The 13115-nt window shown below is 44.4% G+C and overlaps 4 protein-coding genes across 4 annotated transcripts; 1 reads left to right on the top strand and 3 right to left on the bottom strand.

The window, feature by feature from the left end:
• Positions 1-25: 25 nt before the first annotated feature.
• Mal-A2 (Maltase A2) lies at positions 26-2324 on the bottom strand. Its single transcript, XM_020942417.2, has 3 exons — positions 714-2324; positions 526-654; positions 26-468 (listed from the first exon to the last, which is right to left on the bottom strand). The coding sequence occupies exons 1-3, from the start codon at positions 2228-2230 to the stop codon at positions 396-398; spliced, it is 1719 nt and encodes a 572-aa protein (XP_020798076.2). The 5' UTR covers positions 2231-2324; the 3' UTR covers positions 26-395.
• Positions 2325-4699: 2375 nt separating this feature from the next.
• Mal-A1 (Maltase A1) lies at positions 4700-6850 on the top strand. Its single transcript, XM_020942394.2, has 3 exons — positions 4700-6056; positions 6315-6510; positions 6572-6850. Exons 1-3 carry the CDS (start codon positions 4727-4729, stop codon positions 6777-6779), a joined length of 1734 nt encoding a protein of 577 aa, XP_020798053.1. The 5' UTR covers positions 4700-4726; the 3' UTR covers positions 6780-6850.
• Positions 6763-9740, bottom strand: LOC110176189 (putative cytochrome P450 4e1). The gene is made up of 6 exons (XM_020942443.2): positions 8925-9740; positions 8425-8534; positions 8014-8363; positions 7587-7956; positions 7358-7532; positions 6763-7301 (listed from the first exon to the last, which is right to left on the bottom strand). The coding sequence occupies exons 1-6, from the start codon at positions 9082-9084 to the stop codon at positions 6886-6888; spliced, it is 1581 nt and encodes a 526-aa protein (XP_020798102.2). The 5' UTR covers positions 9085-9740; the 3' UTR covers positions 6763-6885.
• A 9-nt stretch (positions 9741-9749) lies between these two features.
• Positions 9750-12423, bottom strand: Cyp4e2 (Cytochrome P450 4e2). The gene is made up of 6 exons (XM_020942431.2): positions 12086-12423; positions 11545-11654; positions 11141-11490; positions 10709-11078; positions 10468-10642; positions 9750-10411 (listed from the first exon to the last, which is right to left on the bottom strand). Exons 1-6 carry the CDS (start codon positions 12243-12245, stop codon positions 9996-9998), a joined length of 1581 nt encoding a protein of 526 aa, XP_020798090.2. The 5' UTR covers positions 12246-12423; the 3' UTR covers positions 9750-9995.
• Positions 12424-13115: the final 692 nt, after the last annotated feature.

The following is a 13115-nucleotide window of genomic DNA, read 5'->3' as shown; positions in this document are numbered from 1 at the left end:
TGATTAGAAAGAGACCCACTGGGAATTTTGAATAATAGCCTTAATTTATTGGGCAATTAGTACGGCGTATTAGGGCCATATCAGAAGATTCCGGTTCCAATATGGTCGTCGTAAGTGTTTATTTAAAGATTAATCCATGCCTATTATTGCGTAAGTTGAAAGTGCTCAGTATCGAATGTCTGTATCTTTAAGTGGTATTACAATCATGATTTAGGTAATTGGCACTCAAAGTTCACATTGGCATATACCCCGTGTCGCATGCGTCCGGTGGCTGACATACTCCATGGGGCGGCGCTATCTTTATGGGGGTCCCCAAGGCAGTTGGTATAGATTAGGAGCAAACAAGGAAGGAATTCTTTCTAAAAGTCTTCAAGAATTTAATCGGATTTAACACATTACGCCAGCCAGCGCAAAACGACTGCTTCGTAGGGCATGAGGATGATTCTATCCTTCAAATTGACAGTTTGCCTAGAGATTAATTCGTATGAGAAATGGATATCAATTCCTATATGAAATAAGTCTTACCCAGCATAGTGCGTAGAGTAGGCAGTAACCAAAACATACTCATAGGTCTTGGTGCCCAGACCATCGATCATCTCCATGTTGTTGCCCATGTTGACCAGAATACGGTATTCCTCGCTATGCTTGTTGGTGCTGGAGTGAAAGAAAATTAATCCCTTATATACCTTTAATTAATATCTTTTAGGACCTACCGTATAATCTGCAGAACTTGCTCCGTGACCGCTTCATAAGAAAAGCCTCCTTCCTCCTTGAATGCCATGAAGGCGGAACTGCTCTTCAGCTCCTGCAGACCCTTGAAGATGTTCAGGGAGGATCGTGAGACCCTACGCTCCGTCTGCACATTGTATCTCTCGTACTCTGGACTTAGGGGCAACCAAGTGGTATCACCCTGAGAGAAACCAGCATTCCGTTCCGAATTCCACTGCATGGGAGTGCGCTCTGCATCCCTATGCTCGCAGTCGTCTCCGGTGCACTGCACATCCACATTGGACATGCCGATCTCCTCGCCGTAATAGGTTACAGAGGCTCCTGGCAGGGCATTCACAATCACATTCAGCAGGTCCACTTTGTGGGCTCCCATGCGATTGGCCACGCGGTCGTTGTCGTGGTTTCCCACCACCCAATTGGCCGTCTGGTGCTCCTGCCACATGGTGTTCATCCAGTAGTCAATGGAGCCCACCACATCCCTGGCAGTGGAGTAGCCACTGAGGTACATCAGCTGGAAGTTCATGGGCAGCTGGGTGCCCTGATGGGTGCTGTTCCCGAAGTAGGCACTCAGTGTTTCCACGGAGGAGTAGGCCTCGGCCAGAAGCACCCTCGAGTCGCCGCCATTCTCCGCTCGATAGGCATCCAGAAAGGCACGCCACTCGTACATCAGATCCACGGTGGCCGGCTGATCCTTGGTGTAGATGTGGTCGTGGTAGTCGTAGGCCTCTGGGTCACTGCCCCACCCACTGATGGGCTCGTCCGGATAGGAGCCATTCGCAAAGCGATACTCATAGATATGAGGGACCGCATCGATCCGGAAGCCATCCACTCCACGATCCAGCCAGAACTTGAGCACATCCAACATGTGCTCCCTGACCAAGGGATTGGTGAAGTTCAGGTCGGGCTGCTTGTCCTGGAACTGATGCAGAAAGTACTGCTGGCGCTGCTCGCTCCACGTCCACATGGGTCCGCCAAACACGCTGTCCCAATTGGAGGGCGCCTCCCTCTCGCCAGTTTCCGCATTCAGCTTTCCGTCGTCCCACACATAGAAGTCATCGTAACCCTCCTCGCGGTTCACCGATTTGGCAAACCACTCGTTCTCGTCGCTCGAATGGTTGGGCACAAAGTCCAGAATGATCTTCACGCCCAGCGACTTGGCCTCTTTAATTAATTCATCAAAGTCCGCCAGGGTGCCGAAAATGGGGTCGATGTCGTAGAAGTTGGAAATGTCGTAGCCAAAGTCCGACATGGGTGAGGTGAAGATGGGTGACAACCAGGTGGCCGTAATGCCGATTTCCTTCAAGTAACTCAGCCGCGAGGTGATGCCCTTCAGGTCCCCAATGCCGTCGCCATCGCTGTCCTGGAAGGAGCGCGGATATATCTGATAGAGTGAGGCGTTCTCCCACCAATCGATGTCCGCACCACCCACCGGGGCGGCGCCAGAAAGGAGGAGGATGAGAGCCAGGCTGAGGCCGAGGCCGAGATGTGCCCACTGCGGCATTTCGATAGCGTTTGAGTGGGCCAAACTCAATTTGCTAATAACAATTGCCGGCCGTGTAGCGATTGACGAGGCGATAAGGCGCAATTGCTCCGACCGACTGGTAATCTGTCAGTGTTTTATCGCATATTTGCTAGATTAAATAACCGCTGGCTCTGGTCTTTTTCCCGTTCCTTTTGTTCTGCCATTGGCTCTCCTTTTATTGGATATTCCACTAAAGCGCGAAATGCCATAAAATTCCCATAAAAATGTTAAATACAACTGTGAAAAGAATCAGCCGGTGACTGGGTCGAGATTTCAATACAGTGAACCAATATCGATAAAAGCCATAAATGGCAGAACTTTATTCAACAAAGTTTGTTTAGAAGAGATTTCAATTTGAACTTGATATAAAAATGTATTTATTAAATCGTTGTTTTCAATCTAATCTATATTTATATCTTTACATTATATTTATGCAATATCCTTCTTTTAGAAGCTTCCAAAACAGTGAAGGAGTCATTTCCGACCCTATAAATTGTATATATTCTTGATCATCATCGAAAGCAGAGTCTATCTAGACATCTGTGGCAGAAAAAAAATGTTGCAATTTTGTCACAATTTGATAATTGGTTACATCGTCAAAATTTTTCAAAATTCAAATTTTGTTATTTGAAATTCATCAGGCAGATCTGTTAACCTATTAAATACTAGTACAGAGCAGTTTTCCAAATTAAAATGAATGCATTTTTGGCATGCTTATGATCGATTTAAGATACGATTCCATGATCCCATATTGCAAACTACAAGAATAGTTCATATCAGGGTTTTGAATATTTATTTAAACCCTGTTGATTTAAAACTATAAATTATTATTTACCATATAACTATTTATATACATTTTTGATACAAACTATAAGCAATACTTCAGTATTTTAAAAGGTCAAATGTTAGTAACCTCTTCATGTAATACATTTTTTTTTAATTCCCAGACATTTGACTTTGCATTAATTATGACAGCAGTCTGAATCCCTAGCGTCCACTTTACGACCTGCGTCACTGCTGTCTCTCAAAATAAATATGACTTGTACATTTGCTTTTAAATAAATTAGTCCCCGCCCCGCAGGCAGAGGAGTGTGGAGCACATTTCCGCAAACACACCTAATTAGCCGCTTCTAGCACAGCCCAGCTTGTATCCCCGAAGCGGAGCGCGATTCCAAATAAGTGAATCCATGCAGCATCCTCGAGTCCGCACCAGACGGACCATGGGGGGCATATTCACTGTTTTCGCAGTGCACTCGTTCAATAACACTTACTCATTACACCGCCCGGGGCATCCATTCGAAGTGGTTTTAATTTAATTAAAATCCTCACTAGCCAGCTCACCTGCATGAAAGTGAGGTGAGCTCTGCTCCCTCCTTCAACTGGCAGCATCCCGGGGGTGTGATTCTGCAATAATTCAACGTATACTACTTTTTGAAACTATGCTAGTTAACACAAATCAATTGATATCTGTATTGGCGCAGATTGCTCGCTTATTCAGATTTCAATTAAGTTAGTTGGTTGCTGGTTTTGCTCTTAAAAAAAGGTCACAGTTAAAGTGTTAAAGTCTTTTAAAGTGTGATGATAGTATAGATCTATTTGTAATCATACCCAAACGAAATTTTTACTGACAACGCTAAGCTTTGAAAATATAACTTCAAAAGCTTATAAACAAACAAGGAAATACCTGAGCAGCAAATAAACTCCTTGAAAATGTAGTCCCTTAAAGATAAGATATCTATTAAGAATCAATTTGATTGTATCGCCTTAATTACCAGAATTATCTATTAAACTACATACAATAGCTATTATCTGTTCCAAGAACTTTACAAATGAGAAATACTGCCCTAATGTTTTTTAGCTCAACAGCGAATTACTTTACCAGTTAACTGTCAAAACTTATCAAGTGAAACTCAACTGACTCTGATAATAACAACAATTTTAGCAACTTTAGCTGAACTGTTCGCAGCAAATGATTATGTTTTGTCACGTTTGAAATGGCCCAGAGAACTGCGACAAGGTTATCTGGGGGAGAGAATATTTCCACCGTCGAGTGTTCATATTTATTAATCACACAGTTTTTCCAGCTCACTCTTGCTGCTTGTTTTTGCCTGCAGCTGAAGAAGGGGGATTTGTTCTGTTTTTTCCTTCCTATCAGCTGACTAACTGGCCACTTAAAGGCCCTACCATAACAAACCAGGGGGAGGTTCTTCAGGAAGATACCCTATAGGTTATTTTCCAGCAATCAAGGTGCAGTGTCGAGAGCGGGTTAATCGCTTTACGTAAAGCTTCGCTGGGAGTGCAAAAACAATGACAATTTGGGTGCGAAAACCTGAGCACCCTGAAAACCCACGAGCACTGTGTTTGAACAGCCATTGAAATGGCCACTCCAAGTGGGCCAGATCTTGATAGGAGCCGCCTTATCGAGCGGTATAAAAGCCAGCTGACGGCTCTCCACAGCGAACAAATTCGATCAAAATGCGACCGCAATCAGCTGCGTGCCTACTCCTGGCCATCGTGGGCCTGGTAGGAGCCACCGAGTGGTGGGAGAGTGGCAACTACTACCAGATCTATCCGCGCTCCTTCCGCGACTCCGATGGCGACGGCATCGGAGATCTCAACGGTGTCACCGAGAAGCTGCAGTACCTCAAGGACATCGGCTTCACCGGCACCTGGCTCTCACCCATTTTCAAGTCCCCCATGGTGGACTTCGGCTACGACATCTCGGACTTCTACACCATCCAGCCGGAGTATGGTACCATGGAGGACTTTGAGCGCATGATCGCCAAGGCCAAGGAGGTGGGCATCAAGATCATTCTGGACTTTGTGCCCAATCACTCCAGCGACCAGAACGAATGGTTCACGAAGTCTGTGGACAGCGATCCCACCTACAAGGACTTTTACATTTGGCACGACGGCAAGGTGAACAACGAGACCGGCGAACGGGAGCCGCCGAGCAACTGGAACTCGGAGTTCCGCTACAGCGCCTGGGAGTGGAACGATGTGCGTCAGCAGTACTACCTCCACCAGTTCGCCATTCAGCAGCCCGATCTCAACTACCGCAACCCGGCCGTGGTCAACGAGATGAAGAATGTGATCCGTTTCTGGCTGGCCAAGGGCGTCTCCGGCTTCCGTATCGATGCGGTGCCTTATCTCTTCGAGGTGGACCTCGACCGCTACAACGAGTACCCGGACGAGCCGCTGACCAATGACCCTGTGAACTGCCCGGATTCGGACGACCACTGCTGGACGCAGCACATCTACACTCAGGATCAGCCGGAGACCCTCGATATGGTGTACCAGTGGCGCGAGCTGGTGGATGAGTTCCATGAGGAGCATGGCGGTGACAAGCGACTCCTAATGACAGAGGCCTACACCAGCTTTGACAACATTATCTTGTACTACGGCAACGGTGTAAGGAACGGCTCGCACATTCCCTTCAACTTTGATTTCCTTACGAGCATCAACAACGCCTCCAAGGCCGGTGACTATGTGGATCACATCAAGAAGTGGATGGATGCCATGCCGGCTGGTGTCTACGCCAACTGGGTGCTGGGCAACCATGACAACAAGCGAGTGGCCTCTCGTTTCGGAGTCCAGCGCACGGACCTCATTAACATCCTGCTCCAGACGCTGCCAGGCCACGCGGTTACCTTCAACGGCGAGGAGCTGGGCATGACCGATGTATGGATCAGCTGGGAGGACACGGTGGATCCCAATGCTTGCAACTCGAACCCGGATATCTACTACGACCGCACGAGGGATCCGGAGAGGACGCCCTACCAATGGGACGCGTCTCCCCAAGCAGGTGAGTCATATCTAGCGGCACTTACCTTAAGGGAAAATTTATAAGTAATCCATTAAGTGTGTTATTTTGACTTTGATAGTGAATATTTCGATAAGTGTGATTTGTCATACTCTAATCAATATTGTTATAAAACCTGAACAGGCAAATGCCAAGACAATGGCAGATAGACAACACTGGCTGATTAACTATAATCTCAAGAGGCCAACGAGTAGGAATGCAAGATAACTAAGAATAATTTTAATATATTTTTTATTCCAGGCTTCACAAGTGCAGATCACACCTGGCTACCGGTGGCCGATGATTACAAGACCAACAATGCCCTGCAACAGCTCCGAGCTCCTCGTTCCCACCTTCAGATCTTCAAGAAACTGGTGCAGGTTCGCAAGGAGCCATCCTTCCGCAAGGGAGGACTTGTTATCCAGGCCGTGGACGACGATGTGATTGTCTATTCGCGGTAAGTTGTATAAGGTAACAATAATCAGATCAATTATACAATAATATATTTATCGTTGCAGCCAAGAGACCGGAAGCGATCTCTATGTCATCGTTCTCAACTTGGGCGGCACCGCCAAGACCGTGGATCTGACCAAGTACGCCGAACTGGGCACCCAGGCGGAGGTCATCACCACCTCCCTGAGCTCCCAGTATATCGATGGGGATGTTGTTACCCCCTCGCAATTCGTGGCCAATCCTTATGTGGGCACTGTTCTTGTGAAAGTCTAGTTAGGTTAATTTTATTTGACGAAACGTAAAATGTATATTGCCAGTGTAAAAAATAGAATTTTTTTAAATTATTTTATTAGCCTAAAAGTAGGCATGGTGGTTGCGATTAGTGCCTCTTCTTCAAGCGCAGATGTAAACCATTCTCCGACTTTAGAGTCATGGCAGCGGACAAAATCGGATCGTATTTATGGATGTGTTCATCTCGTTTTGCCTTCTCCGCCGGAGGAAGTCCCAGGGTAGTGCTAATGTAGCCATCCTTCGAAATAAGCTCATCCAGGGCAGGCAGGACTTGAAAGTTGCGAACGATCTTGGATACCACAGTCTTGATCTCGAGCAAGGCAAACTTCTGGCCAATACAGTTTCGAGGACCGGCACTAAAGGGCACATACTCGAAAGGTCCCGGCTTCTGCTCCTCAAAGCGCTCGGGTCGGAACCTAAGGGGATCCTTAAAAACGCGATCATTATAGCCTAACATCAAAAGACCCAGGTTCAGTGTGGTACCCTTTGGTACCAAATCGCCATCTGAAACAGTAAAATTTTTAACTTAGAATATTTTTTGTGATTTTAAAGCTTCTTACCTATCACATAATCCTTTTCTGTGAAACGGCCAATAAAAGGAACACTGGGATAGAGTCGCTGTGCTTCCTTTATGAAGAGATCTAGGTATTTCATTTGAGATATTTCCTGAAAGGTGGCATCGCGGCCAAGTCCAGATTCACCCATAACTTCGCATTGTTCGTCGAATAATTTTTGCTGCATTGAAATTTGTATTTTTAGATGTGCTTATTGATTATTTATTAAGTTTACCTGTTCTTCTGGATGCCTGGAGAGCAGATAAACAGCAAAGCCCACTCCAGAGGTGGTTGTATCATGTCCTTCGAACATGAATGTGGAGACCTCTTCGTAAAGCTCCTGAGAAGTCAAGGGTCGTCCATCAACTGTGGATGAAAGTAGAGTATCCAAAAATGCCATCTTTTTGCGAGAGAACTCATCTCCTTGGGTTTTTGACTCAACACTTGAGTTAAGAGTTTTAATTCGCTTTTCGATAATATCATTGGTGAAGTCCTGCAGAGTTTTCAAAGTTGTGCTGTATTTGGGATATTCGGGAGCCAAACGATAGAGCATATCATTGCGTTTCCATGGACTAAAGGCTCTCATTTTCATATTATAGCACATGCTGCAGGGTAAGAAAATATAATATAAGAAAGGCAGAAATTAGGTGCATAGTACATACTCTTTAAAAGCCTGGACTACAGATGAGCTGCGGTTTTCCATGGCATTGATGGACACACCCATGGCAGTGTTGCAAATAACATCCAGGGTTAGGTAGTGGGTTTCATCCTGAAAGTCAAATATGTTGTCCCCGGTAGCAAGGCCCCTTAGATGCTCGATGAACTTGCTGGAGTTTTCGTTCATCACCTCGTGAAAGTCCTGGAGGATGTTGAAGTGGAATGCCGGGGTGATCATCTTGCGATGCTTGTGCCACTTGCTGCCCGTACTCGTGAGAAGTCCCAGTCCCAGCCATGGGTGTGTAAGGTCGTACACATCTGACTTTGATATCAGGGTCTGACTGCTGAGTATAAACTGTGTGAAAACGTTATTCAAACTATTAATTCTCATCTGATAAGAGACAACCCAAGCAAACCTCCATGTATTTGGGGCTGGTGACCATTATGTTTGAGTAGTAGCCTATCCAATATCGAAAGTTATCCTTGTCATACTCATGCCACCAGCCAAAGAATCGGTTCAGTATCTCTGTGAAAGGGAAATAATATTGCATATAAAATGATTGGTATATATTTATATATATATATATATATATATATCATCAAAGCTTTATATCACTTGTATCGGGTCATTAACTCCTCAATGCCTATAATTAGATAGCTTCCACGCTTGTTGTTCTAGCCGATGTAATTATACCGAATTGCATTGTAGTAACCTTTGATGAGAGGCACACGAAAATCGAAACATTGTAATCAAAGTCCCAGCGTTATCATTGTGTGTTCAGACACCCAAGGTGCCGTGGTATCTAGGCGGCAGATGAACTTTGGTCGCACGCCCAATTAGTTAATTCACAAGTCATAATGCGATTCGTGCGATATCAGTTGCAGGCCGGATTGCACAATCGCGAAATGCATTTACCTGAGGGCGTCTTGCCCATCTGATGTGCGTTGCCCACCACCGGCAGCATGCTGGGACCCCGGAACTGGTTTAGCCTCCGCTTCTGGCGCAGTGATCCCAGCTCGAAATAGGCCACCAAGAGCAGGGGCAGGGCGATGAAGGTGAACAGCACGACCCACATTTTCAAAAACGAACCGAACCGATCGGTGCAACGAGTGAATCCAATTTGACTGCAGAGTGCGGCCGATGCGTTGCTTAAATACTCCAACCAACCGGTCCGGTAGAGGGTTCTCAGTTCCACTCCTCCTCCGCCTCTCCTGGTGAGTGTTTGGTATCTCTTGATCAGCCTATGACGGCATTAACACATGTTGACGAAGACTATGGGCAGAATCGATCTGTTCAGCATGACTTGGCAGTAACCGTCATCTATGCTGCGAAGATGATACCGAACTGAGAGTTACTTACGAAATAAAGAACTCGAGTATTTATTCGATTAATCTCCATAATAATATGTTCAGGTACTACACAGTTTCCTTACCAAAAAAAAATCTCTGTAATTCCTATTCTTTATATTTGGAATTAATATAATGTATAGATTTTATTGCAATTAATTTTTAAACAACAGCACTTCTAGTATTTGCTAGTTTTCAAGTCCAAAGTATAAAATACCGGGACTGTAAACAATGTTTATTTAGATTTTTGTTGTGTCAATTAAAATAATTAAACTACACAAAGAGCACAACTATGCTTTTCAATCCAACTAATGATTCCCCCAACTGTTTCTTTATGCATGATTTTCACGGTCAATAATAATTAAAATAAATAAATATAGTTTCAAAATAAGTATAATTATTAAGTACATTTTTATTTTTAGTATATAGTGGTTACGATCCCTGGTAAGACATGTTAATGAACATTTATTTTCTAATTTGTTTATTTGTTTCACTGCCCCAGATTAACAGATTCCTATTAATTGCTTCTGTGGGGCAGACGAAAAAGGTAAACTCCAAGCACCGATCTCACAGACTGCGTAAACTTAACAAAGAGAACTTCGCGAGCTCTCTAAGAGAGTCCCAGAGATTTATACAAGCCCTAATGCCTCTCCTTTAGGCGAATATAAAGACCATTCTCGGACTTAAGAGTCAGCACGGCGGACAGAATGGGATCATATTTATGACGATTAGCATCCAGCTTCTTCCTCTCGGCAGGTGGTTTGCCCAGTGTGGTATTCACATAGCCATCTTTGGAGACCAGCTCATCTAGAGCCGGCAGCACCTCAAAGTTGCGAATAATCTTGGACACCACAGTCTTGATCTCGAGCAGGGCAAACTTCTGGCCAATACAGTTCCGGGGACCAGCACTAAATGGCACATACTCGAAGGGTCCGGGCTTTTGCTCTTCAAAGCGCTCTGGTCGGAATTTGTGGGGATCCTTGAACACCTGCTCGTTGTAGCCCAGCACTACAAGCCCCAAGTTGAGTGTTGTACCCTTGGGAACAAGAGTGCCCTCTGAAGGGAAGTATTTATAGATTTTTGTTTTTAATTGGTAGATAACTAGCACTTACCAATCGTATAATCCTTTTCTGTAAAGCGGCCAATAAAGGGCACACTGGGATAGAGGCGCTGAGCCTCCTTGATGTAGAGATCCAAGTACTTCATTTGGGAGATTTCCTGGAAAGTGGCATCCCGATCCAGACTAGAAGCTCCCATTACCTCACACTGCTCCTTAAATAGTTTTCTCTACATTTTACAAGATAATATTTTGCATTAGAATCTGTTTAGTATATATTGAGATTGTTTAATTACCTGCTCTTCTGGATGTCTAGAGAGCAAATAGACTGCAAAGGACACTCCGGATGTGGTGGTATCGTGTCCCTCAAACATAAAAGTGGAGGTCTCCTCGTATAGGTCTTGGGAGCTCAAAGGACGACCATCGATGGTAGATGAAAGAAGGGTATCCAGGAAGGCCATCTTTTTACGGGAGAACTCATCCCCTTGGTTGCTATTAACTGCTCCCGATTTGTGGGCCGCCACACGCTTCTCAATGATTTCGTTAGTAAAGTCCTTTAGGGTCTTGAGGGTCTTGCAGTACGCGGGATAGTCCGGAGCCAATTTATACAGCAGCTCATTGCGCTTCAGAGGGTGAAAAGCTCTCATGTTGGTATTGTAGCACATGCTGGGCAAAAAGAAAAATACTGTGAGTAATAAAAAACCCCAAGTTATCACTATAGACCGTACTCCTTGAAAGCCTGCACAACGGATGAGTTTCGGTTCTCCATGGCATTGATGGACACTCCCATGGCCGTGTCACAGATAACATCCAAGGTCAGGTAGTGGGCCTGATCCTGGAAGTCGAAGATATTGTCCCCAGCGGCGACCTTTCTCAACACCTTGACGAACTTGTTGGAGTTTTCGTTCATCACCTCGTGAAAGTCCTGCAGTATGTTGAAGTGGAAGGACGGCGTGATCATCTTGCGGTGCTTATGCCACCTGCTGCCAGTACTGGTCAGCAGGCCCTGTCCCAGCCAGGGATGTATCAGATTGTAGATGTCGGATTTTGAGATAAGCGTCTGACTGCTGAGTATAAACTATGGAATAATGATTAATCATGCTGACACTTGGAACTCGCAAGGCAAACTCACCTCCAAGTACTTCGGATTCGTGATCAGCAGATTGGAGTAGGTTCCTATCCAGAAGCAGAAGTTATCCTTGCCAAATTCATGCCACCAGGCGAAGATCTGGTCGAGAATCTCTGTAGAGTAAGGCGGATAAAAGCCCCATTCATTAGCCTGGTCACGTATTAGCAGTATCACTATGTGCTAAAGGTATGTTTGTTTTGGCACGCGATTTTCTGTATCCGAGATACTACACTTGCATTTCATTTTCCAAAGCTTGTAAATCCTCAAGGCGAGGTTACGCAACGCCCAAATCAAAGTCTCTGTATAATCTCTGAATCTGGAGTATCTCACTGCGATATCTTCAAGTGGCAGTAGCCTAATTAGCCCGAAGTTAACTCACATTCATTCCGGTTGTAAGGTGGCTGGCCCAGAACGACCTTACTTGAATACCGCTGCCTCTGAGTCAATTCGAATCGCAGTTACCTCAGTCACAACGCTATTCGAGATGGGTTGTTCTGGGAAAAGGTGTGTCCTATGCTTTCCCTCTCTCTGGATCGGAACTCACCTGAGGGGTTCTTGCCCGTCTGGTGCGCATTTCCAATGATGGGCAGACCGGTAGGGCCATTGAACTTCCTCAGCACTCTACGCCGGCGGAAGGTGCACAGCTCCAGATAAGCCACCACCAGCAGCGGGAGGGCCAAGAAAATATACAAAACGAACCACATGGCGATCGTGACTGCCCAGCTGACGGGTCTCTGGGAATATGAGCGGCTGTCCGGACTAAGACCCCACTTAAATACGGGTTCTCTGACACTCTCTCTTGATTCTCTGACAAAAACTATGCCTCCCAAAATATACGTAAATGTTTTGGTGCTTTCAGCGTGACTTGGCGTTTTTAAATCAGGTTTTATTTTCGTCAAAAAGATGCTCTTTTTATATTTCTAACAGGTAAGCAAGATTAATGAAAGGGGGAAATATTAAAGATTGCATCAATAATTTGATATCAGCTAGACATTTGGACTTGCATACATTTCAATTATTTTACTGATAAGCCACAAATCACTCAAAGTTGTTCAAATCTTATAACAAAACAAAACGTAAAGCAAGCGTAATGTCAACAGAGAGTTGAGTTTTTAATGTTTACTCTTTGGAAACAATAAGAGAAGCAGGCAAAAGAGTTTAAAAAAGAGAAAGACTATTTTTTTTTATTATTTCACTTTATTACTTTGCGTTTCGCTTATCAGCATTTTAGTGGCTCTCTTTGAGTAGTTTAATAAGCATATTTTTAATCGTGATTTCTGCACAGGCTTACAAAAATCAAGAACCACACCAAGAAGGAAGATATTAGTACTACTATTTTAAACTTAAAGATTTATGTATTATTTTATAGGAAAAATCAAAGCTTCAAAAACTCATAACTAAGCCAAAAAAGCTATAAATTCAATTCGGAAAACTGTTCTGTGTTAGTTTTTATTTAATTAATATATCTGCATATAAAATACACAATTTAAAAATGTATCTTTTTTTCCATTTTTTGAAATTTTTAACGATGTAACCCCTTATAAAATTTTCAAAAAATGGTAAATTTTATTTTA

Source organism: Drosophila serrata, unplaced genomic scaffold (genome assembly GCF_035046125.1).
Source record: "Drosophila serrata isolate PLE 108 unplaced genomic scaffold, ASM3504612v1 contig_240, whole genome shotgun sequence".
Classification (NCBI taxonomy): domain Eukaryota; kingdom Metazoa; phylum Arthropoda; class Insecta; order Diptera; family Drosophilidae; genus Drosophila; species Drosophila serrata.
The sequence above is the reverse complement of the archived record's forward strand: the minus strand, read 5'-3'. Positions and strand labels throughout refer to the sequence as shown.